At 35.7% G+C, this 27,301-nt stretch overlaps 1 protein-coding gene across 1 annotated transcript in view; it reads right to left on the bottom strand.

The window, feature by feature from the left end:
• Positions 1–868: 868 nt before the first annotated feature.
• NYAP2 (neuronal tyrosine-phosphorylated phosphoinositide-3-kinase adaptor 2) overlaps positions 869–27,301 on the bottom strand; it is a 321,945-nt gene continuing 295,512 nt past the window's right edge. Inside the window, exon 7 of the mRNA XM_070773227.1 lies at positions 869–6,262. Coding sequence (XP_070629328.1) covers positions 6,035–6,262 — 228 coding nt within the window. The 3' untranslated portion in view covers positions 869–6,034. The remainder of the gene's footprint in view (positions 6,263–27,301) is intronic.

Here is a 27,301-nt window from a genome sequence, read left to right as displayed (position 1 = left end):
GTTTTATATATTTCAGACACTCAGTGGCACTTTAGTTATCAACACTTCAGTAACATTAAACATACTGACTTGCTCCCTATTTTGTTGTTATTGTTGTTTAGTCACTAAGTCATGTCTGACCCCATGGACTGCAGCATACCAGGCTTCCCTGTCCTTCACTGTCTCCCTGAATTTGCTCAAACTCATGTTTATTGAGTCGGTGATGCTATCCAACCATCTCATTCTCTGTTGCTCCCTTCTCCTCTTGCCTTTAATCTTTTCCAGCATCAGGGTCTTTTCCAATGAGGCAGGTCTTGTCCAATGAGTCAGCTCTTCAAATCAAGTGGCCAAAGTATTGGAGCTTCAGCTTTAGCATCAGTCCTTTTAATGACTATTCATGATTGATTTCTTGCTCCCTGTTTAAGCCAGATTAATTCTAGAAGTATGGCTGAACAAATGAGTGTGTTAAACATCTTTTAAATAAATGAATATCTTTTCTATGAATACCAGTCTAGGATTGCTGGGTTTTTTTTTTTCCTTTAGTGCCTCCAGAACACTTTAGATACACACTGAATCATTTAATTGGAATTAGGAGCATATGAAAGAAAAAATGTAGTTTCCTCTTATTTACTGGATTGCCATTTGAAGCAGAAGCCAGAGGGTGACTAAGGACAATTGGGGGTCACATAACTAGGGTGAAAGCCTCAGTCTTCAATGACTCACTGGCAAGAGTCGTTTACCATACAATCTCACAGGCAACTGGAAACATGGAAAAATGTGTGCATTTTTCTTTAAAAGATTTCTTACTAATCTTATTTCTTGATGAATAAATACCAGCAACAACAAAGTCAACTAATTTAAACTATTGCTTTTATTATAATTACACGGGAGCACAAATAAATAAGCACAAAATATTGCAAAATATTGCCAATGCACTAAAGAAAACAATTTGTTTTCAAACAACATCTGGTTACTTCAGTAGTATCAAAGTACATTTATAATTACATATTACCTAAAAAATCAAGTACAAAAATTAAAAGAAATGAAAACATCAGTGTTTATATTAATATGTATATAGAAATGGCTAACAACACATGAGTAGAGAAATCTGTTACCTAATGCTTATTTGCACAACTTTTCAGGCACATACCTGACATTTTTAATGAGTTATGAAAAATGCAATATGACATTCAGATTTTTAAATACGGTAAACATGTGATGTTGGAATTGATGTTAAATGGTTTCTTTTAAAAACCCTGTCTTTTAAAAGCGTAGTGTCATTATCCACTAAAAAACATATTATTTGATATCATTTTTCTCAATAGCTATTTGTTTCAATTTCTTGAAAAGAGCAAGAAAGTAAACATACAACTGCTAAATACGTAAACACGTTTTTAGTGCAAGATAACAAGACCTGTGACTTTACTGTGCTTTGTCTTTTATAATCACAGTGCACTTCACACAAATTGTTACACTATAAATGTTAACCGAAGGAGTTCCAAACTGAAGAAGTGCATACTAAACATTTTCATATATATTATATACAGTATGTATACTGTATGTGGGTGTATACATGTGAAAATGTAAATGCTTTTAGGGTGGGCAAACCCAGTCATATTTGGGAATAATTGAAAACTTCAAGAAGATCTTCACATAGGTTTGGTTGAGATAAATCCAGCAATATAACTGTAAAGATGTTTTCCCTTAAATTTAAAACTTTATAATATTTAAAGGGAAATATACTCAGACATTTTTACCCAGGTAACACACATCTTGCTACAATGTCATTGACCCAAATATCAAAGGGTTTTAAACAAATCCAAACCCCCAGCTATAATGTTCAAAGTCCAACATGGCAAAATGGATTATTCTGTTACTGGTTTATATAGACAGCAGTACATATCCTATGTGTACACATAGAGGTTTACACATAAACATATTTTATATTTAGACATCAACTTTAGTATGTTTAGCATTTTATTTTGACTATACACTTGATCCGGGAAAAACATATAAACACATACATAAACACATAAGAGATGTCAAACACATATGATATTGTATATCTTCTTCAAAACTCTGTTGGAAACTACTAATGATTGTATAATGAAACTCCTTGAAGGCAGGGACCACATTTTTCTGAATGCTTAATGTCAAATGCTTTAGAAATGCTTTAAAATAGCTGATACATAAGTTGCTCAATAATGAACTGTTAAATGAATAATGGATTAATAGTAAATTGTTCACATTCCAGAGTTAGCTATAATTTTTCCCTTACAAGGAAGGTTCAGTGAGTTAAGCTTAAGTACATAAGTAGCATTTTTTGTTTGTTTGTTTCACTTCCATTTAAGTTTGGGATGCAATGAATGGTGAATTGCTTTTCTATTCTACTTCTACTTCTTTGCAAGGGTGAATTCCCTCTCATCTCAGATAATCTGCTGTTAATATCATACAAATGTTTCCTTAATTTTATAGGTAGCCATAATTAGCTTACAATTACTCTTCAATTTTAGGTAAGTAAGTCAACTTAACATAGAAGTAATATTGAAATTGCATTGTATGTGCATTGTTCTGATGTCTCATTTAATTAAAACAATAAAACAATAGAGTTGTTTAGTTTTATTAATTTGATCACCAAACTCGCTCATAAGAGTCAAACCCCTTTGGATATAAGGATGCGGCCTAAGCCAAAATGTAATAAGAAAAATGTTTCTCTCCAGAAAAATTGAAAGAAACCCGTTTGGGACCTTGGGGTCTCTGAAGTCCCAGTGTCACTGCTTTGAAAAGCAAAGTTGTATCTGGCTATATCCATTCAATTACCGTGTATCTGAATATGTACAGTCTTTAAAACTACACTATTTAATTTCTTAATATTTTGCATTGTTTCATTTTAACATCTATTTTGGGGGAGTGGGCATTACCTTTTCCACAAATCAATCAGTTTTCACTCCAAACTTGCTTCCATAGTACCAACACTAGGGGAGATCTTGGCAGTGTTTACCTAAGAACTAATCTACTGTTATACTTCAGAAAATGCTGGCTTCTGAGATTGGATAGAAAAGCAGGATTTGATATTTCCCTTCCATCAATTCTAAAGAAATGTGTGTCTTCTAAGAAGGTTTTCACATATAAAAGCATCTTGCTGACAGCCAATAAAGTTCTGTTTCTATAAAATTTGCTCTGAAACGATCATTTTTTATAGGGCTGAGCTTTCAACTGGTAACCATACAATGACATGATTTGTTCTTTGGCACTGCTAAAAAAAACCAAAATAGCATATGGAGTTTTATTACTCCATAGTGTTCTGGCTGTAGTTGGAATTTTTCATCATTTGACTAAATTCATAGGTATAAGGGCCCTAAATGGCTACCATCAGAGAGTAAGTTTATCTTTCTTTTTTATCCTAATGACCTCTTTTTTTCCACATAAAGAAATGCTGCCCAAAAAGGAAATTAATTATATAATAGTTATTGCCACATAGGCTAAACTCCAGTGAAGAGTTTTATAGGTACCGAATATCATTTCTTAAGTTAAATATCAGTGAAGCTGCTTTTCCAGATCTTTCAGTTACTTCCCACTGAAGGCAAGATTTGGAGACAGTAAATGGAAATGGTTGCCTAAGGTCAGATTTTCAAACAAGCTACCTTCTCAGAAAATAACTTGCTTGAAAAGGGAGTGTATGAAACCTGGCAACAGCGTTCGTTTGGCAGAACAAATGGAAATGGCTGAACCCAACACAAATCATTTTGTTAACTATTTCCTTCTTGACAAGTGGCCAGCATTAAAAAATATCTTCTGCCTAATTCAGAGAGATATGGTAATGATGGGCATTTGAAAAACACACCTGTGTGTTTTACCCAAATGAAAATTTCAGGGGAATTATCCAGTTGTAACTAGGTCAAGCTTGACATATTCATATGACATACATGTATGTACGTGTATTAAGATCATCATAAAGATGCTAATCATTGATGGCTTACATATATCTAATTCATGGCCTTGAGTGTATGTGGTCATAATAACTTAAATCAGGATAATAATTTGAGTCATAAACACATTTAACGTCAATTCTGAGTTTTACCTTAACACATTTTCACCAGTCTTAGATTTGTACCCCATTGATTTTGGGGTTTGAAACATAATCGATAACTGGTGAAATATGACAGCAGGATCTATTTAAGCTACTTAAGATCTCTCCATGATTTCATGTACTAACTTGTGATTCTACTTTTGTTTTTTTCCACCTCAACGATGCAAGCAAAATTTAAAACATCAGTAAGCATTCTATGTATACAGTTCCCCCACCGAGTACTCATTCTCGTGTAGTGTACACACGCACACATAACAGATACACATGCTCCCACTCACCTTATTTCCCTTATTCTTTCAGAATTCTAGTTGGGCATCAAAATATACATTAATTATAAAATATTAAAAAATTATTTTATAACATTTCAAAGGCTTGAAAGAAACTATTACTGATAAAGCATTACCAGGTCTTTAGCAATATAGATTACAAAATTCCCCTACTTCCTGTTATATTTGGTTATATGGAGCAGCACTGTACTATTGCTGTCAAAACCCTTACAAGGAAAACCACTATGACAACAACTTCAAACACATACCTTTTCTCTCAGAAATATAATACTAAATTGATTGTTAAAGAAGAATCACATACTGTCCATTTTTTGGAAGCATAAATAGTAATTTAAATATACAAAATATATATGATAGTTTCCTTTTTATTCCTCCATGGGGTTATTTATACTCAACAAGTTACTCTTAAAAGATATATATGATTTGTTTAACTTAAACTTTACCACCTCAAAAATTGAATCCACCCCATCTCCCATCCCCTGCATTTCCTGTTTCTTCCTTGAAATAAAATAAAATAAACAATTGGTCATAATTCTTTGGTCATGGTGTCATCATCGGTAAGAATGTGATGAACATGCACAAAAGATTAACCCCCCAAATAGGGTGATAACTCGTTGAAAAGTTAACATGAAATACTACTCCATTCAGGCATCTAGATTTTGAGAAAGCTTGGCATTTAGTGTACTGAAATATGCAAACTCATCTGATTGAATGTTAATTGATCATTTTCTAGGGGAAACAAACATACACGTGAAAAGTTACTCAAAAGTAGCGACTGCAGCAGCTCTAAAGCCACTGGTCTCACCTTGAAAGCAGTCGTGCTGTTTCGCCTTCTATTCCTTGTCCCTTCCATTGTCACAGTGAACCCTGGTCTCCTCCAATCAGATCAATGATGCAAGGACATGTGTCCCTAAAGTCATTTCTGAAAGAAGTGTTTTCTGCTGGGATGTCCAAATATACCCTAGTAACTTTCTCTGGAGTCTGACTCACCATTGCTTAGTATAAACAAGACGACATTTGAGGAGAAATTCTTATAAAGCCAATGCGTCAAAAATATCGGTGTTGATGCAATGTGGATGTCCAAGTTCAGCATCACATTGGCATTCATTTCCCATCAAACCCTTAAAAAGGTACAAAGCAACAAACAGGTGTTCTTAACGATGTGATATTCAACTTCTACATTACTAGCACCAGATCATATATTATGTGATTGAACATAATTCATACATGAGCTAGTGTACAGAAACCAAATGTAGGAAGAAAGAAAAACATTTTAAATGCAAAAATTAATAATCAAAGGCATCAAGGGACATATAAAATAGATAACAAACCAGTTAATACCGAAATTGTATCATATAGTAAAACTCTTGGTATTTCTATCATTTATATATGTATAATGTGTATTATTTCAGGTGTCACCCATAAACTAGTAAAATATTTACATCTCAATATCTTCTGGATTCAAAATAATCCATGATAAATAAGTGTGCCTTAAATGCAAGGAAATACACGTTTTATCTTGAACTCGCCATGAATAGGCACAGCTTCCCGTGGGCTTTCCAGGGAACCACTGGCATTCCATTCTGACTGAGAAGATATGTAACAGTTACTTATCACATGACCGAGTTGACCTCCCTCTTCGTGTTAAGTAACGTGGAGCTCACGCCATCCTGCACAGTCATATGGCAGTATCCCAGAATACCGTTTGCTGTTTAGAATAGGGTGGAGGGCTGTACTTCTTTGCACCTGCATTCTTCTTCCAGCTGGGTAGGATAGGCATGCTATCCTGTTTGCAAAGCCCCTTTTCCGTTTTCTGTCTAGCTTTTATTTCCTTGCACAAGCAACGCTTTTTCTCAATCATCTCAAGCATTGTATGGTCTCCATGAAACCACTGCATGCATGCCACCTAGCAAAAAAGAAAGAGTGAATACAGAAAAAAAAAAATGGAAAGAAAGCAGATTTGTTTTGCACTGTGCTAGTAGTTGTTTTGAAAAATGTCAGCCGTTTCTATATTTTTGAAATTCTTACAAAGCAAAATTTAGGCATAGAAGTGCCAAAAAGTTTGTACTTATATTATTAAACATTGAGATATTATGAAACAATAATTTAGGAGTGAATATTTTACCAATATGTTCTAAAACTCCATGCTATGGAAATAAAATCTGTAAAATTTTTAAGCCATTTGCCAAATATTTGGCTATTATTTTTATGTTGACTCCATTGTCTTATGCGTCTCAATATTCTAAGTTCAATTATTAGCATTACTTTCAAGAGAGATCTTATATGAATGTGATATGTTTTCATGAACATTTTTATTAGTGAATTAAAGGGAGGAGGGAGGAGGGTTCGGGATGGGGAACACATGTATACCTGTGGCGGATTCATTTTGATATTTGGCAAAACTAATACAATTATGTAAAGTTTAAAAATAAAATAAAATTGGAGAAAAAAAAAATAAAAGTTAACATTTGTTTATAAATAGCATGGAATTTAGACTTTTAATCATTCTTCTACCAAAATGAATTTCAATGTACATCCAATGCTTGGAATATAAACACTTAAATAATTACTCTGCAAAGAAGTTTCACTATAATCTTGATGCTACAGAAAATGTTTAATTAGAATCATTGGTTTCTACAATCATACTGATCCAGATCCTGAATATTTTCAGAACTTCAAAGAACCAGATTCATCAGGTCAATTGGATATCAGGAGAAGATTTAGTGATGACTGTATATTGATACACATACATCTACTACAGGACAGGCAAACACTGCTCCCAAGTGTATGTGACTATGTCCTCCAGTAACTGTTCTTTAGCACAAAGCTAGCAGGTTGAATCTGTCACAGAATAGCAGTGTGATTGAGACAGAAATCCAGGATGGAGATGCTTACAGTTAATCATTTGAGCAAAGCTATTGTATGACTTGAGAGTTAAAACAGCTCACTTGAAGGCACTAAATTTAATGATACAATTTTAGGAAATAATTGACAAATATTTATAACACTTTTTCTGGGGCTTCCTGGTGGCTCAGTGGTAAAGAATATGCTTGCCAATGCAGGAGACATGGGTTTGATCCCTGGGTTGAGAAGATCCCCTGCAGAAGGAAATGGCAACCCACTCTAGTATTCTTGCCTGGGAAACATGAACAGAAGAGCCCATGGGTTGCAAAAGAGTCGGACATGATTTAGCCACTAAACAACATAATGCTCTATACCAAAACCCATTCTTAGTACTTTGCATAGTTTAATGCATTTATTCCTCACAATGACAGTGCTCTGGATTAAGTACTATTAATCACCCCATGCGCATGTTAGTTGCACAGTCATGTCCAACTATTGTGATCCCACAGACTGTAGCTCACCAGGTTCCTCTGTCTATGGAATTCTCCAGGCAAGAATACTGGAATGTGTTGCCATTCCCTTCTCTAGGTGATCTTCCTGACCCAGAGACTGAACCCGGGTCTCCTGCGTTGCAGGCAGATTCTTGACCGTCTGAGCTATCAAGGAAGACCCTGTTATCCCATAATGAGTAAAATGAGACTTGGAGACATTTAGTAATGTGCCTAAGCTTACAGAACCAACAAATGACAGGGTCACATTTGAACCCACGAGTTTATCTCAGCACCTGTGCCCTTCAAACTACATGCTCCTGGTTCTGATGCATGTGAAACTGGAAAGGACTGAGATGAGTCAGTACAACACCCTCCAAGGATGGGTGAGGAAGCTAAGTTTCAAGAATTTATACATCTTGTCCAAACCAGGCAGGTTGGTTTTTAGTGAACAAGGCAAAATTGATTCTCACAATTCTTGAGTCTTTATGGAAAGGACAAGATCTTGAGCTAGAAATCAAAGATTCAAATTCTGAAACTTGATGAGTTTCCATTGGTCACTCCTTTTCTCAGTTGCTTTATCTGAATAACTGAATTGATAACATCTTCATTTCAGAAGTTTGTTTAAAAATTAGATTGGGTAATGAAGGTGAAGTAATTAAAAAAAAAACCAAAACAGTGAAACATTGCCCTGGAATTATTATCCTAATACTGACAAATACCTAGCAACAGTTTTCCATACATGCTCTCTGCCATTCATATGGAAAGAGCTCTACATATATTATATTAATATTAAAGCCTCCCAGCCACACTGAAAGTTAGAGTTTAGTTACACGTCACAAGTGAGAAAGACAAGTCTCAGAAAGCTTAAGGAACTAGTTCAAGGAAGGTCATAGGTTACTGGCTGTGATACAAGTCTATTTCAAATTCAGATCTATTTGACTCCACAGTAAATCATCTTTCTACTACAGCAAGCTCCATCTCCTGAATATTATTTAGAGATTATAATAATAGTTGTTGTTGTATGTACTACCATTTCCAGATGCTATTCAAAAATGCAAATATATTTATAGCTTTATGAGTGAATAAAAACTGCTTGTCAAATAAGTAAAATCAATGGCTTGAATTGATTAGCCAATGGCTTAGATTCCAGAGGGTGATTCTCTTGGGTAAATGTCTTGTATGTAATAAGCTTAACTTGACATAAAGTTTCTTGAAAGGATGGGCTGTATTTGACACCTTTTGGTGTCCTCTGGCCCCAAGCAGAGAGGGCCATGGCCATGGCTGTTCACTTTTTAAGTGAATTTCTGGGACAATGACCAACAGGTTTTTGTCCCAACATGAGACTGTCAGAGTAGCTCATAATTTTTCAAAAGATTTGTAATATTTTATAACATGATAATCTAAGCAATAAAAATACAATAACTCTATTTGGGTGGAAATACAAGCAAAATTTATTGAGTGACTATAAACTGTTATAAATGGAATTTATAATACAGAATTCTCAGAGGGCTAGCCCCAAATAGCATCCAACACAGTAGCCCCGACATGCAGAACAGAATCATTTAGCTCTCAATAAAAGTGTTAGAAATGGAGTGAAGCCACCAGCACTGTACAGTATTTGCTATTCTCAGAAAACTCTCAAGATAATTTCCTTTTTAGTAAATTCTCACTGGATTTCACAGATCCCAGTGAAATCACAAAACCTCCCATCTTCTTTAAGATAAGATATTTACAGCATCACTTCAATATTTGCATGGTATTTACTTGTCCATACAAACATTAAATCACTTATTAATTTCCTTTAGTATTTTTAGGGTGTGAATCAGTACATATAACTGAAAAATAATTTTTTTTCTGGATTCCTCTGACAACAGTGCCACCAATATATTTCGTTATATTTCATTTCATTTCATAGTTGTCATTACAGTTCATAAATGCATTATATTATTGAGAATAAGTGTTTTCAGTCAATTAGTATTTATGCTAAATAGGTATGTCAATTTATTAAGAATAACCCATTCTTTAAAAATATAAAGAATAAGAATTTGAAAATTGAGTTATAAATTGAGTTTCATACTCATTGCATTTTTATTTTAGAATACTTATATATCACTTGATTGATATATAATGGTTCAGAATAGTACTAGTAGACAATCACTCTTGTTTTCCAGACTGACTCTGCAATATTAAATTATTTTCTTTTGGGGGTCTGTTACACAGTCAATAAAAATTCCATGATAAAGCATTGCCCAGTGTATGAAAGAGGGAGAGGTATTCTAAGAGAATTCAGGTTCTTAGAAGATAGTAAAATTCATTTTTTAATTTTAAAGTTTAACAAATCTAACAAGTCTGGTACAGAATCTTCTAATGTTAAATTTGCTATCAAACTTTTTTTCTCATTTAAAATACCACCCCCAAATTGTTATTATGTTGCAATAATATAATTAAATGAAGAATGAGATTCAGTTTGGGGGAGATAAATCTGCTTCTTATATTTACTTTTAAAGAACACATGTTTTTGAAAATTTCTTCCTGAAGAGTACACATTGTTTTTAAACCCCCAAGTTAAACTCAGTGTTACTTCTATGCCTATTGACATGGCCAAATCCCTTCCCCCTAAAATGTGTCCAAAAATTATATTTCATCCTGATAGTATGTGTTAATTCATTACTTTAGGCATAAAAAATAGCATGTTTAGGCATTATATGAAGTGTGTTAAGACTACTACCCATAAAAGCTATTGCTGCTGCTGCCGCTAAGTCGCTTCAGTCATGTCTGACTCTGTGCGACCCCATAGACGGCAGCCCACCAGGCTCCCCTGTCCCTGGGATTCTCCAGGCAAGAACACTGGAGTGGGTTGCCATTTCCTTCTCCAATGCATGAAAGTGAAAAGTGAAAATGAAGTTGCTCAGTCGTGTCTGAGTCTTAGTAACCCGATGGACTGCAGCCTACCAGGCTCCTCCATCCATGGGATTTTCCAAGCAAGAGTACTGGAGTGGGGTGCCATTGCCTTCTCCATAAAAGGTATTGAGACTTTCCTATTTTTTTTTGTCATCTAATTCTTCATATTTAATTTAAATTTAGTTGTAAAATTCCATTCCACTTCATACTATAGTTGAAACACTTCTATGCCAATTTATAAATATTAATATTTAAAAGTAAGCCTAGTAAATAAACTCTAGTAGTTTAGTTCTTTAGGGGCTTCCTTGGTGGCTGAGATGGTACAGAATCTGCCTGCAATGCAGGAGACCTGGGTTAAACCCTGGGTCAGGAAGATCTCCTGGAGAAGGGAATGGCTACCCACTCCAATATTCTGGCCAGGAGAATTCCATGAACAGAGGAGCCTGGCAGCCTACAGTCTATGGGGTCACAAAGAGTCAGACACAACTGAGTGACTAACCCTTCCTTAGTTATTTAATCAAGTGGTCTGTTTCTTATCTTTAATCCAAATGCATTTATTGTATGAACCATGAAGGAAAGAAAAAAAAAAAATACACAAGCAAGTAAGCATGCTCTGGGAGACAATTATTCACTTTGTATGAACACACTTATATATCTTGGAGAAGATTTTCCTATTAGCAAGATTTAATGGAGACAGTATTTTTGCCTAATTTCATGGAGATCAAATCAAATGAAGCTCCTCCTCAAGAAGATGAATCATAAATATACACCCCTTAGGTGTAGGCTATACACATGACATTTCCAAAGGGTACATTGTGGAAAGGAGATGAAGTTTACATGAAGAAACCTGTCAACACTACCTACAACACACCAGGTCGTCCACGCTGATCAGTAATGTTGAGAGAGTGCATCCTTGATATCACGTGATGAAAAGTGCACTTAATCTCTGTGGTCTTCCTCCTCTAAACCATAACTCCAGTAGAATCATGAGAAAGACACCAGACAAACCCAAACTGAGAGACATTCTACAAAATACCAGTCCAGTAATCCTCAAAACTGTCAAGATCACATAAACTAAGGAAAGTCTGAGAAACAATCACAGTATGGTTTTAATAACAATGTATCAATATTGAGTCTTTAGTTGTGACAAAAACACCATAATACTGTACTGCTACTGCTAAGTCGCTTCAGTCGTGTCCGACTCGGTGCGACCCCATAGACGGCAGCCCACCAGGCTCCCCCGTCCCTGGGATTCTCCAGGCAAGGACACTGGAGTGGTTTGCCATTTCCTTCTCCAATGCATGAAAGTGAAAAGTGAAAGTGAAGTCGCTCAGTTGTGTCCGACTCTTAGCGACCCCATGGACTGCAGCCTACCAGGCTCCTCCATCCCTGGGATGTTTCAGGCAAGAGTACTGGAGTGGGGTGCCATTGCCTTCTAGGGAATAATAAAAGGGAAAACTGAGTGTGGGGTAGGCAGGAATCCTCTATGTGTTCTTTGCCACTTTTTGGTAAGTTCAAAACTATTCTAAAATTCAAAAAATATATATTTTAAGAAATGACATGATAGGATCACATTCTTTCCAAAGAATAAGTAACTGTATCTTTCATTCTTTAGAGGGAAGCAACGTGGTATAATAGAAGAGTTAAATGACTTGACTGGGATCTCGATTGTTGTGCGACCTTGAGAAGTCATGTGTCTTTCTGAAGTTGTATGTACTTCCTTTATACATTATATATGTATATATGTACATAATTCATATATACACAGTATGTACACTTGAATATCTTTATATATATATTATGCATATTTATGCACCACATTGCACAAGGTTACAGGAGGCAGTTAACTAACACATGCAAGAAATTGAAAAGCAGTGAAGTCCCATACATCATTCACGATCTTATCTACTGATTCTTCAACACATCGAGAGTAACGTAAATGAGGAATTTTAATTCAATTCAATAATTACTTTCTCCAAAAAAAACAATCAAGTACTTCCTGATATTGAGTACATTTTATCCCAAAAGCAAAGAAATAGTGTGACTATCCAATAAAAAAATCTCTATAATGTTTAACTAAACTATTCAATTTTTCAAAACATGTAAACCATAGGAGAAAATAATACTCTGAGTAAACACATGGAGCATTTCAATATTAAAAATGATACAAGAATTAAGCTGATGCAAGCATATCTATCTGTACTGATTTTGATTTTTATGCTTCATGAATAAACACATTAAAAAAAATCATTGAAGATTTTTGAGCAGGTGTGATGTTTGCTTTGAAATAAAGCTTGGCTGTAAGCCTGAAGATTTGAGAATTAAATTTAATTCCTTAAACAATAGACACAACACCAATACTAATTTCCAAAAACTCTGGTGCAGGGGGGTGAGGGGGATTTATCAGTTCCATGTTGCTCTCTTTGTCCCAATTTCTACCTGGGTAGGGCTACCTGGGTAGCTCATTTTCTAAGAAATCATTATTCCCAGCTCTGTAATGACCTATATGGTAAGAGAATCTAAAAAAGAGTAGATATATGCACGCGTATAACTGATTCACATTTCCGTACAACAGAAACTAACACAGCACTATAGTAGTACTATACTCCAAAAAAATTAATTTAAAAAAGGAAATAATCGTTTCCAGTATGAGGAGTATAAGCTTTAGTCTAGCTGAAAGGGAAGCTAGATTATCAAATTTCTCTGAATTTTCTCTTAACCCTAGAGAAAAATTTCTCCAGGAGAGCATGGATAACATTAGTGGGGCATCAAGGAAGAGCAGGCATGAGGTCAGCTGGTATGATTTGAGAAGGGGAAGCAACTTCTTCAGGAATTACAGAAGGGAGAAAGACACTTTCACCTCGGCTGTTTCTGTCCTTCGGAGTCACAGGTCAGCCAGAAGTGATAGTGCTCTCATTGAAAACATTTTCCTCTCCCATTTAGTGGGCAAAGAGATTGATTCTTTAACACATGTACATAGAATAAACATGCAAATAGCACGGATTTTTTTCATCTATTTCAGGATAACAGACAGAGATTGGCCAACTACAGCACATTTCCCAAGTAAAACCCATTGCCTTTTTAGTACAGGACATGTTGGCACCATAAAGAAGAATTGATGATTTCAAACTGTGGTGCTGAAGAAGACTCTTGAGAGTCCCATGGACAGCAAGGAGATCAAACCAGTCAATCCTAAAGGAAATCAACCCTGAATATTCACTGGAAGGACTGATGCTGAAGCTGAAGCTCCAATAGTTTGGCCACCTGATGTGAAGAGCCGACTCATTGGGAAAGACTCTAACGCTGGGAAAGATAGAGGGCAGGAGGAGAAGACGGTGACAGAGGATGAGATGGTTGGATGGTATCACTGACTCAATGGACATGAACTTGAGCAAACTCTGGGAAATAGGGAAGGACAGGGAAGCCTGATGTGCTGCAGTCCATGAGGTCACAAAGAGTCAGACATGACTTTGCAACTGAACAACGTGTTGGGACTCATATCACATGACCCGTAAAGGCAAAAGTGTTTATTGTCTGACTCTTTCAAGAAAGTTCTCTAGGTTACTAAGTAAATGTCCAATTAACCCTTACAATGCTTAAAATGCCTAATATTAACCCTAAGAAATGCCTGATAAGAGACCAAAAAAGATAAAATCAATGTTAGTACTATAAAAGGGCTAACACAAAATCAAGAGCATTGACTCATATACACTTACAATATTTTTCATATTAAATATGGCCCATTAGGTGAATCATAAAGGATGAGACAGATTTAAAATCAGCTTTGACAACTAGATTAAAGAAATTTTTGGGCCCACTGACTACACATTTTACAATTTCATCATTATAAGAAAGAAGAGAAATGTTGGAATAAAACAAAGTGGATAATCTAGTTTAAGTCCTCTCAATAAGAGATTTACTATAAGGTCAAGCTTTTCTTTTAATAACTCTGAAGTGGCTATTTGTTTGTCTGTGGTATGTCACACTGGTGATTCAAATTCAATATAAAAGTTGCCTAGATTCATTTCGATATTTGGCAAAACTAATACAATTTTGTAAAGTTTAAAAACAAAATAAAATTTTAAAAAATTAAGAAAAAAAGTTGCCTAGAGAACTTTTTAAATAATATTTTGGTGACTTGTATTTCTTTTATACTTTTTCAAACATATTTTAGAAAGAAGGTATCAGTCTTCCATAGCATAAGCAGCAACATAGACCCTAAATAAATCTTTTGAAATTGATATAACAAAAAAATTGAAAAGGTTATAATTATCTGCAGTTGTCAGCAAATTCAATAATTGTTGTATTACTTATTGAATAATAAGTTATCAAATCCATGTTCCTTGATCATTATACAGAATGGAAAAAAATGTATTTTTCTTTGATTTAATAAGGCTTATCCATGTATGTATGTATGTATGTATGCATCTACCTATCTCTGCCTATGTATTTGTGAAAAATAATTGAAAGCACATAGAGGTGACCCAACATCACAGTATTTTCTATGGTAAATATTAAATGATACCATCAAATAATCTGACTCACCTTACTCTGCATAACAACCTCTAGGTTCATTCACCTCACTAGAACTGACTCAAATGTGTTCCTTTTTATGGCTGAGTGATATTCCATGGCACGCATGCACTGAAACCTCCCAATCCATTTATCTGTCAAAGGACATCCAGGTTGCCTTCATGTGCTAACTATTATAAATAGTGCTACAATGAACACCAGGATACATGTGACTTTTTCTGTTATGGTTTTCTCAGAGTATATGCCCAGCAGTGGGACTGCTGGGGCATACGGTACTTCTATTCCTGTATTAATGCATTTATGTGAAATCTAGAAGGACGGTACTGATGGACTATTTGCAGGGCAGAAATAGAGAAGCAGACTTTGGACACAGCAGGGAAAGAAGAGAGCGGGTGGTGAATTGAGAGAGTAGCATTGAAACATATACATTACTGTAAGTAAAATAGATAGCTACTGGGAGGTTACTACTACAAGTATATAGCTAGCTATGACACAGGGAGCTCAACGCAGTGCTCTGTGAAAGCCTACAAGGGTAGGATGGGGTGGAGGAGTGGGAGAAGGTTCAAGAGGTAGGGGACATATGTAAATATGTAGCTGATTCATGTTGTACGGCAGAAGCCAACACAGTATTGTAAAGCAGTTGTCCTCCAATTAAAAAATTAATCCATGTGACTTTATAATTATGTGCTGCACACTGAATCGCTCCAGTTGTGTCCGACTCTTTGCGACCCTGTGAACTGTAGCCAGGCTCCTGTGTCAATGGGCTTCTCCAGGCAAGAGAACTGGAGTGGGTTTCCATGACCTCCTCCAAGGGATCTTCCTGACCCAGGGATCAAACTTGCATCTCCTGCGGCTCCTGCATTGCAGATTCTTTACCGCTGGAGCCATTAGGGAAGCTCATAATTACTTTAAAATACTATTAATTCTACTTTGAAAATTACAAATTCAAGGTCAGGAAGATGATTCTACCCTAAATGAATTTGTTTCTCTTTTTTCATGAAGGCTGGAATGAAGTTACTTGAACAACAAAGTATGAAATATCAAAAATAAAAAGGTACAAAATATAAGTGTGCAAAACAAAAAGAGATAATATAGATGTGCAATATTTTTTAAAAAGCAGATAATGTAAGTTTACAAAACCAAAAAAGTTTTGTCAGTTCCATAGACCTGGATTTTATCTTGACTTTTAATCTCACTTGGTGATGTGCAAGTTACTTATCTGGTTCTCTTGCTTGAGATATTATGAGAATTAAAGATTATATTTGAAACATTCCTAGCTTTAAAATTCTATGACAGTATTTGAAATGATAGCACCCTTGGGATAACTTAAGGATTTTCCATAGTTTTATGCCTATGCTTTTACTCATCTTTAACTATGATATATTATTTTTTAAATTGTTCCTTTGTACTCTTCCCTCACTTATCAGCACTGTTGATTTAGAACCTATGGTATATAAAAGAGTTATTTTAAAAGTGTACACCTAAGGTATATGCAAAAATTTCAGGTTTTATTTAAAATGGTCTAAATTTAGCTTTGAGATATTTATTGATAAAATTAGAATAATCTTCACCCTTCTTTTTCTAGATCTGAAGATCTGCCTCAGTATACAATCTCTGATCAGCTCTAAGAAACATCACATGTTGGTATTTTAAACCATATATGCTATTTTACATATCTGTGCTGGGTTTTATGACCAATTATGTAAAACTCACTCATCATAAAGATTTTTAAATTGTAAGTTAATAAGCCTTACAATTGCAAGTCTATAAATAGTCTCAAGTTAATATAGATTGTTCATGTTCTCTGTCTGCAAAACGAGGGAAACATCTATCTCTTCAGTTTTATTATGATGTCCTCTAAATAAGACCCACAGGTCACTTTTAAGGACAGAGCTTGGTCTGAACTACTCTGTTAAACAATGGCAATCACAGCTGTCCCCACGCTCCGCCAATACACTGTGCATCCTTCTGTAATACACCAATACAATTTTTGTGTGCATGTTTGACTTCCTTCTTTCTTAGGGGACAGCATAAGTGGGTAAAATGAATATTATGGCCTGGTTTTACCACTTATTACTTGTGAGATCTGGGACAAGCATATAATCTTCCTGAGACCTTGGTTCTTTAGCTTTGAAATAAAAATAATAAGACTTTAGTTTTGTTGGGAGAAGCACATGTAATAAGTTAACATCTACCTCAAGATGGACACAAAAACATAAGCTCCTCTACAAGGTGGCTCAGTGGTAAAGAATGCAGGTTCGATTCCTTGGTCGGGAAGACCCCCTGGAATAGGAAATGGCAATGTCCTCCAGTATTCTTGGCAGGAGAATCCCATGGCCAGAGTCAGACACAACTGAGCAACTGAGCACACACACCCCTAGTAGACTGAGTACAGACACCACTAGCAAGCTCTCTGAAGGCAGGGAAAGGTTCTATAGTAAATCACCACACCCTTAGCCTTTAGTACAAGGAAGTATGTCATAAAAACTCATGCAAGGAACGAATGGATAAGCAAGTGGATGACTAGAAGACTAATGCTCCAGTCATGTCCATCTCTTTGTGACCCCATGGGCTATACAGTTCATGGAATTCTCCAGGCCAGAATACTGGAGTGGGTAGCCTTTCCCTTCTCCAGGGGATCTTCCCAACCCAGGGATCGCACCCAGATCTCTCGCATTGCAAGTGGATTCTTTACCAGCTGAGCCACAATTGAAGCCCAAGAATACTAGAATGGGTAGCCTGTCCCTTCTCCAGAGGATCTTCCCTACCCAGGAATCGAAGTGGAGTCTCCTGCATCGCAGGAGGACTTTTTACCTACTGAACTATCAGGGAAGCCCTATTTCAGGAAAGGAGTTTTGGAACTCTTTGATTTATTGAACGATTTGATTTCACTTGGCTCAACTGAATCCAATAAATATCCCAAATTTTACAAGGTTAAAAGAATATATTTCCTGGGATTTGTCAGCCACAGAAATCATCTAGTGTTAAATTCAGCCCTTGATGTCATGTGAGTCACAGTCTGGGTGTTCCATAGTTGAAATCGCTCTTGGGTGTTTGAATCCTTGCGGTCTCAAGGATTTGAATTCTGGGGTCTCAGAATCCTTGATACTTTGGCTCAGATTAATGATGAACTGATGCTCCCTAAATCTTAATATGCTTTCAGCTCCCCTTAGGAAATCATTAAAATCAAATTCTTAGGTATTATACCTAGAGATCCTGAATCAAAGTTTTAGATAAGGCAGGTTTCAGGCAACTGCATTCAAATGGCCCAAAATGCAGTTAATTCTGTTCCATAAATTTTTCTCAAATTTGCCATCATCTTTTACATTTTCAGGTCTTTTCCTGGACTCAGTTCAATTCCTGGACTAATAAGATTGTCTCTAATGTTCCATTTCTTGCTACTTCTCATCCACCATCAACACTTCTGCCCAAGTCCTCCCTGCAAACCCCCACAGTGTCATGTCAACTCAATGATTCCCCCTTTATCTACAGAAAATGGTAAATGCCCCACATCCATCACAATGAGCTTTAGTGTTGTTTTTGCCAGTTAATTAATTTGTTGTTGTCCTTTTTAGTTGCCCAGTCATGTCCTACTCTTTGCGACCCCATGGGTTGGGATTTTCCAGGTAAAAATCCTGGAGTGGGCTGCCATTTCCTTTGCCCAGGGATCTTCCCAAGCCCAGGAACAAACCCATGTGTCCTACCCATGTCCACTGCATTGCAGGCAGATTCTTTACTGCAGAGCCCCAGGGACATCCCATCTATTTGCTTCATACTCCAGTCATAAGCAACTGCTCAAAACTCACCCAACACCACAGGCACACTACTTGATCATATTTTTAGCTCAAGCTGTTTCCTCATTCTGGAACTCTCATTCTCCCTGCAGCCTCATCTTTTATGTGAAATTCCACTGATGCTTTTAAAGTTGAGCTAAATGTAGCAAGAATCCATTGAGAGATCTTCTGTGACTCACTGCCAGGCTGGCTTATTGCTGGAGTACGTCTACTCATTCATTCATCACTTACTGAATTCAGTAGCCCTCTTACACCATGCTATGAATACTGTGTTTATTACAAGTTTTGCACAAGATTCTGAACTTCTGAAAATCAGAGATCTTGTTTACACTATTTTTGTAACCCTAGTATCATGAGTTAGTACTCCTGAAAAAAAAATCCAAAAATGTTTTAAATAGTTAAAATTCACTGAAATAATATTTCAAAGTGACTAGTTTGAGAGGTACACTTTTTTCACTACATTTTTCTGATTATAAAAGTAATATATGCCAATTCTACAAAAGAGGGTAATAATAATATAACAAGAAAATTATCTGATACCACCATACCAAAAAGTAGCATATTTCTTCACATAAATTATATATACATATAATGATATTTGATATGATAAGCTTCCCTAGTAGCTCAGTTGCTAAAAAATCTGCCTGCAATGCAGGAGACCTGGGTTCAATCCCTGGGTCACGAAGATCCCCTGGAGAAGGAAATGGCAACCCACTCCAGTATTCTTGCCTAGAGAATTCCATGGACAGAGGAACCTGGAGGGCTACAGTCTATGCGGTTGCAAAGAATTGGACACGACTGTGTAACTAACTTTCACTTTTTTTTTTAATAGGGATATTTATGTATGTATAAAATATCTTTTTTAAACTTGGGATTATATAGTATTACTATATCCTTGCACTTTCCCCATTATTAAATACTTTTTTCAAGACATGTTAATAAAAGCAAATTATTCACTATGAATATCTTTATTTAGTCACTTTATAATTGCTCACATTTGATTGACTTTCCTTTCTTAAATGCAATAAATAATGTTTCAATGCTTTATGATTTTTTTTGCCATGAAGCCACTCAAACAGTAATTCTCAAGTCAAAGGGTCAAAACATTTTAAGGCTCTGGATATAGACCTAGCCTATTTGTTTTCCAGGAAAGTTGAACTATTTTCCATTCCCATAGCAGGATGGTACTCATACTATATCTTTATTTGCATTGAGTTGTGCTACCAAAATAAAAAGCAAGGAAACAAAAGTATTTTTTCCTGCATTTTATGTGTCTAAAATAATGCTTTGCTTTTAATATTGAGTTGAATGGATATGGATATTTCTCAAATGCTTGATAACAGAAGAGTTGATCCATAGCCTTATTTTCTGTTTTTTTCTATAAGATAGTTTTGCTTACTAATTTTTATATTTTAATTTAGGTATTTATATACTATTTATATTAATAATATCCAATATTTAACACTTTTAGTCATTTATGTTATTACTAACAAGTGCTTCTAATTTTAAGTAGTAAAATCAGTTAATTTTTTCAAAATTTCTCCAGTTTTTATTCTTCAAATTTCCTGACTTTTTGATAACATATAAATATAACTCTTACTCTTTTCAGAGTTTATGGTTTTATTATATCCTTGAATTCACTTTTACTTCATCTGTTTATGTTCTTCTTTGTTACCAAAAGTACATTGCTTATGAAGAGAAAATATATTTAATAAGAAAAATGATACAAAAAGTAAAACAATAAAAGGGTAAATTTTGCATTTTAATTTTTCATGAGGTGAGAATCTACTTTTATTTATTTCATGTATCTAATCAATTGTTCTAGCATACATATATATATATGTGTGTGTGTGTGTGTGTATATGTATATATCCATCATGCTTTTCAACTGTGGTGTTGGAGAAGACTCTTGAGAGTCCCATGGACTGCAGGGAGATCCAACCAGTCCATTCTGAAGGAGATCAGACCTGGGATTTCTTTGGAAGGAATGATGCTAAAGCTGAAACTCCAGTACTTTGGCCACCTCATGTAAAGAGTTGACTCATTGGAAAAGACTCTGATGCTGGGAGGGATTGGGGGCAAGAGGAGAAGGGGACGACAGAGGATGAGATGGCTGGATGGCATCACTGACTCGATGGACATGAGTCTAAATGAACTCCGGGAGTTGGTGATGGACAGCGAGGCCTGGCGTGCTGCTATTCATGGGGTCACAAAGAGTCGGACACGACTGAGTGACTGATCTGATCTGATCTGATATCCATCATAGTGGTTAAACCATATTTCAATTTTTAAAATTCTGTACTATAATCTCATTTTATAAGGTAGTAGCTGATATAAAACTTTCAATCACTACAATCTGTATATCAGTTCTATCTTAAAGAAAATAATGTCTAAGGGAAAAAAAAATTAACTTCTCCTCTTCAAATGACCCTGGTATAATCATTATCTTCTTGAAACATAAATGCATATGAATGCACATATATATACACAATCCATCTTTTGCAAAAAATACTCTTTCATTTTCTGGCTTTAAATGATTCATATAATGGAAAAATATAGTTTCCAGGTTGCAATGTATTATACCAAAGTCTTCAGAAGTGTTTCACTTTGGAAAATATTTAGCAATTATGTTTAAAAAAATCATTGTTTGTCATCGTTTAGTCACTAAGTTGTGTCCTACTCTTTTGCGACCCCTTGGCCTGTAGACAACTAGGCTCCTCTGTCCATGAGACTTCCCAGGCAAGACTACTGGAGCAGGCTGCCGTTTCATTCTCCAAAAGAATCATTACATTTCATTAAAAGAAAATAAAAATCTCTTTTAAAGCTGTCTGGCATCTGACCATATGATCAAACACATGCACACATGAGTATATATGCACACAAACATTTTATGTTTAGTCATAAACATAAGTATGTATATATGCATAAAAGTATAGGTCATACATTTTTGTGTATAAGTATGTATGTGTGTATTTGTGCACATGTGTATATAACATACAAGTATGATTAAATTATTGACCTATGGGTTTCAAAAAGCAAAATAATAAAATATTGGTGAAAGAATATATGTATCTTTAATGTCACTAAAAGGCTTCCCTGGTGACTCAGTAGTAAAGAACTCGCCTGCAATGCATGAGACTCAGGTTTGATCCCTGGGTTAGGAAGATCCCCTGGAGGAGGAAATGGCAACCCACTCTGGTATTCTTGCCTGAGAAATCCCATGGACAGAGGAGCCTGGCAGGCTACAGTCCACAGGGTTGCAAAAGAGTTCAACATGACTTAGCGACTAAACAATAACAATGTTACTGAAGAAAAAAATAGTATGCTAAAGTTAATAAAATCTCATATCTTAAGATTCTTGATTGATTTCAAGGAATGATCTCAAAAAACCCTTGAATGATTTTACAAAAGTTCAAAAATAAATTAGCAAGTTATATTAACCTTCGATCAAGTGACTTTGGAATGGAGGATTGTCACAATCTAACTATTAATCATAAGAACATCAACAGTGTAATAATAGCAGCAAACATTATTTATTATACATAAACTATGTTCCAGACACCAGCCTGGCACTTCACATATATCAATTCCTATATAGCTTAATAACTGTATAAGCTTGTTATTTGTTAGATGATAAGTTGAGGCTTAAAAAGGTTGAATAATTTATATAGTATCATATTCCTAACAGAATGCAGAACTAGAATTGGAATTCAAAACCAAATATACCAAATGCTTAAGTCTGTGCCCTTATTCGTACAATGGATTGTCTCACAGCTAATTCTGATTAAAGTGGCCCACACTGGAAACACACACACACATACACACACTCACAAACAATCGTCAGGGTACTCTAACTTCACATAGCCAGTAACATGTGAAAGTGTGCTGTATTAAATAAAGGTGGTAAAATGTGCAACTGAAATATTAGAGGATTTAAAAACTATCAAAACTTTGGGGGAGGGGTGAAACTGATTTTATTGCTTGTTATACGTGTCATAATTATCATCATACCATCCTCTCATCTCTATTATTATCAAGATCATGGGCACAATAACCATAGCATGGCTTCTCAGTGAGCAAAGCCCTGTGTGAGCATTCAGCTTGCTTCATTTCACTTTAGCCTCACAATAGCCCTGTGATCATTATATTCTAGATGAGAAGATCAAGTTCGGAAGAGGTTAAAGCTCACTTAGCCATCTCTAGAGACAGATTCCATAATGGATGTGAAAGAAAATTTTTAATAGAGTAGAACATGTCATCTTCTTCCTGGGTGGGACCCTCTATCCACAGCTCAGGTTCCTTGCCTCGAATCCATAGGAATACATTCATTCATCCTCAGAATATTTGCACTTGGTTATATTGAATATCACAGAGATAAACTGCAAAGATAGTTCTCTGTCTTCACTTCCTCCCTCCTGGCTTCCTTCTTAAAGAAGTTATTACTCAAACATCTAATGGATGGAGCATTCTGACTGGAGATATGTCCAAGTGATGAATAGTAACAATTTCATTAACAATTAAGAACAATGGGTGAATTCCCTGGTGGTTCTATGGTTAGGACTCTGCCTTTTCATGGCCAAGAGTGCAGGTTCAATTCCTGGCCAGGGAACTAAGTTCCAAAAGCCAAGTAGCATGCCCCCCCGAAAGAGAAAGAAGTGCTCCTTTCTCATTATATAAAAATACCTCCGTCTCATCTCCCTTTCAAACTGCTTACTCACTGGTTGTATCTCTGTTTGTGTTTTGAGAATATATTACCTGCTCTGTGTACTTCATCAAGGGAAGCCCTCTGAAGGTATTTTCTTTTTTATTCACCAACCACAACTCAGGTTCATTTCAGTAAGTACTTTTACCCTAAGTTTCATGGCAACAAACTGTATAGTAGTCCTTCTACATGTTTATACACCTCTCCAAGTATATTCACAAGTATAGTTAGTGTCTCCTTATTGAGTTATGTAAAAGGGTTAGCTGATTCAATGAGTAGCATTAGGAGAAAAAGTCCAAGAAACACGGCATAAAGGGAAAAGACCAAAGGTGGTTTTTCAGAACACCATGAAAGAAGATGCTAATTGCATCAAACCATCATTTAATAAATTTTTCACTGTAGCCGAAATTTGAGAAGAATAAAATTTCAACATCTAGAAAAATGAAGGCTTAAATACTTAAAATGCATCACATTTTTGTATAACAAGATGACAGCTATGTGCAAAGCAAATTGTCAAAACTGGATGCTAACTTGTATCTCTTATGAACACATACAAAGTGCACAGTGATAACTGAATGTGATTTGGCACACACATGTTCTATGTGCCAGAACTATGGTCAAAGACTATGGTCAAATATACAATGAGAAACTGCCCATCATCTATTCAGGTGTGTGTGACGTTGTATGCTTGTCTTTATACATAGGTACAGAGCATATATACAGGTATAATAAGTGCATTCATTTGTGTAGGGTATAGAAAAATGCAACGACTTTGAGAAATATTCATAATACTGCATGAGAAAGAGTTAATTTATGATATAGTTCTCAAATGTCTGAAATTGTCTTAAAGTGTTGCTACATTAAAATCTGTATACAGTTATAAGGGACATGTAATATAAGCATAAATGATATATGATTTGATATATGGCATTCCTATATCAAAATGCAAGAAGAAGCTTTACAGAGGAAAGTTGATTTATGTCCAGATACCAAAAATATTATGTCTGTGTCTGCATGCAGGACCATGTATTATCTTAAAATACAGATACAGACACAGATATATAGACATATAACTTGATTTGACTTTTACTATTTTATGATTATGAATTCTTTACCCTTAGAAAGTAAAAAGACTATAGAAAAATTGTGATACATTTTTCTCAACAAAAAAAGGCACAGCATATTCTTCAGCAATTAAATCTAATAATGACTACAATTTTAGCTGCTAATTGATTAAATGAATTGTTTGTAATAAGAAAACCTCTGAGCAGGTTTCAGAATTAATTTATGTTTCTAAATGAGCAAGAACTTTCTAAGTAGAACGACTTAAAAAGACATTCCCTGAAGGAGCAAACAGTATTACAAGATAAAATTCAATTACAACAAGTGTATTGATGTTTTTCACAAAGTATATTCTCTTAATCACTTACATTAGCATTAAGTTAATTTCGAGTTTAATTCCATTAGAAAATATTGGTTTTTAATTGTTCATATGGACTTGACCACAGATAAATTAAGGAGTGTCACATCTCAATAGACATTTGTTTTATCTAGCAAAAGAAAGGGAAGTTCAGAGACAACCAGAATAAACTAATCCTCAAAGAACAATTTTAAACATCTTTGGCAGAGCTAACAATAATTTTCATATCTTGTAACTTTGACTAGACCTGAAAAAGTATGTAAAATATATTTTTCTTCTGTAGAACACATTGCCCAATAGGAACGTAAGAGAAACAAGTTACAGATCCTAATAATGCCATCCTGAAGTCAGCTTTGTTGTTTACTCACTCTGGTAAGTCACTTCACTTTTCTTGGCCTCAGGTTAGAAAGGACTGGGAGGTACAAAATTTGAATGCAAGGTTGCATCAGGTTCACAGATGTATGTTGTATAAAGTGTACAATATTTTAAAGTTTTGAAACTATGTGAATAAAAAAAATCACTATATAGAAAGAGAATGAGAGAGAGAAGAGAGGAGGAAAGGAGAGGGCCAGGGAAAATTCACCTGGAATCTGGCTTCTCTTGAAAAATCAGAGGAAGATGGTAACAATTGGCTAGGGCTGTTTTCTTTTCTCTCTTTAAATGGGCTTGTTTGTCCAGTTCAACTTGCATGCATGCTTAATCGCTCAGTCGTGTTCCACTCTTTGCAACCCCATGGACTGTAGTCCACTAGGGTCATCTGGCCATGGGATTTTCCAGGCAAGAATACTGGAGCGGGCTGCCATTTCCTTTTCCGGGGGATCTTCCCAACCCAGGGATTGAAACTGTGTCTCCTCTGTCTCCCGCATTGCAGGCAGATTCTCTACCCACTGAGTCATTAGAGAAGCCTCCAGTTTAACTTGGTCCCGTGTCACTCAAAGCTGAGACAAAGCACCAGTTGCCATTTTTCATTTCACTAGGAATAATACTTTTCATCTGATAGGAAAATATTTTCTGTTCTGTTGATTCTATCAAAGTGAGAAAGTACCCATTTCTGATGCCTCCTAGGCAGCTGTGGGCATTGGGGTCTATGACTCTGTAACTTCACCATCTAAATAAATTTCTTTTCATTCTATAATTTCAAGTCTGAGCCACATGGACCTAAAGTCTAAGGCCTTTCATCTTAATTCAAAATCATCATTTATGCCTCAAGTAATCAAAATAACCCTTGTAATTAGACTCCAATTACTCTGTGGTCAACATTACAAGGATTTATAATTGGACTCTAATCCAATTATAATTGGATTTCCTCAAAAGAAGTTGGCCATTTTCCTTTTAGCCAAATTCATCCAAATCTTCATGGAGTCAGTATGGAAAGGCAGGAAAAAATGAGCACCTTGTACAAGAAACCCCAAATCAGCTTAAGAACAAGCAGTTCCCTTGCAAAGCCAATAGTTCGGTAGAGAGTTTCCTTCTTTGCTGCCTAATTCATGTCCTCCATCTCAATTTCTTTTATCCTGCTTCCCATGCTGCTTACTGACTGCCCAAGAAAACATCCTTCAGGGCAGCTAAAATCAAGGTGTCATGGAATCACCTAACTGAATTCTGGAGGAGGCATGGACTATAAGATGTGCTCTAGAGCAGTGGTGCCCAAAGGTTTTGGCACCAGAGACTGGTTTCCTGGAAGAGAATTTTTCCAGGGACTGGAGCAGGGTGAGGCAGGACTGGGGGTGGGGTGGGTTAGAGGCAGTTTCTGGCTGATTCAAGTACATTATATTTATTGTACACTTCATTTCTATTATTATTGCATCAGCTCCACCTCAGAACATCAGGCATTATATCATGGAGGTTGGGGACCCCTGCTCTACAAAGATAACAAACAAGGGCTTCCAGCGGAGGCTCAAGTTGAAAGTCATGAAATCTGATTTCCAGAATTAAAGTCTCTTATGTGCTGTTAACTCACTTCTCAGGAGGGCAATTTGATAATTTTTGCTCATTTGAAAACTAGAAGAAATTTCTTTTATTCAGTGGTAATTTATGTTATAACAATTGAGGAAATCAGCTCATTTAAAAGTACCTTTTCTAAAGGAATATTCAAAAGGTTCTCTAATTGTGAAAAACATACACTCTTTCAATCTGAAAGTTATTACCTAGAAAATGGCTCTGCCATCCCAGATCTTCTCAGCTTCTGTCTTTCAAAGAATCATGAATGGGCTGCAGTATCATTCTCCACTGTACATAAGGAACAACTTATGCTCAGAGG

Source organism: Bos indicus, chromosome 2, assembly GCF_029378745.1.
Source record: "Bos indicus isolate NIAB-ARS_2022 breed Sahiwal x Tharparkar chromosome 2, NIAB-ARS_B.indTharparkar_mat_pri_1.0, whole genome shotgun sequence".
Classification (NCBI taxonomy): domain Eukaryota; kingdom Metazoa; phylum Chordata; class Mammalia; order Artiodactyla; family Bovidae; genus Bos; species Bos indicus.
The sequence above is the reverse complement of the archived record's forward strand: the minus strand, read 5'-3'. Positions and strand labels throughout refer to the sequence as shown.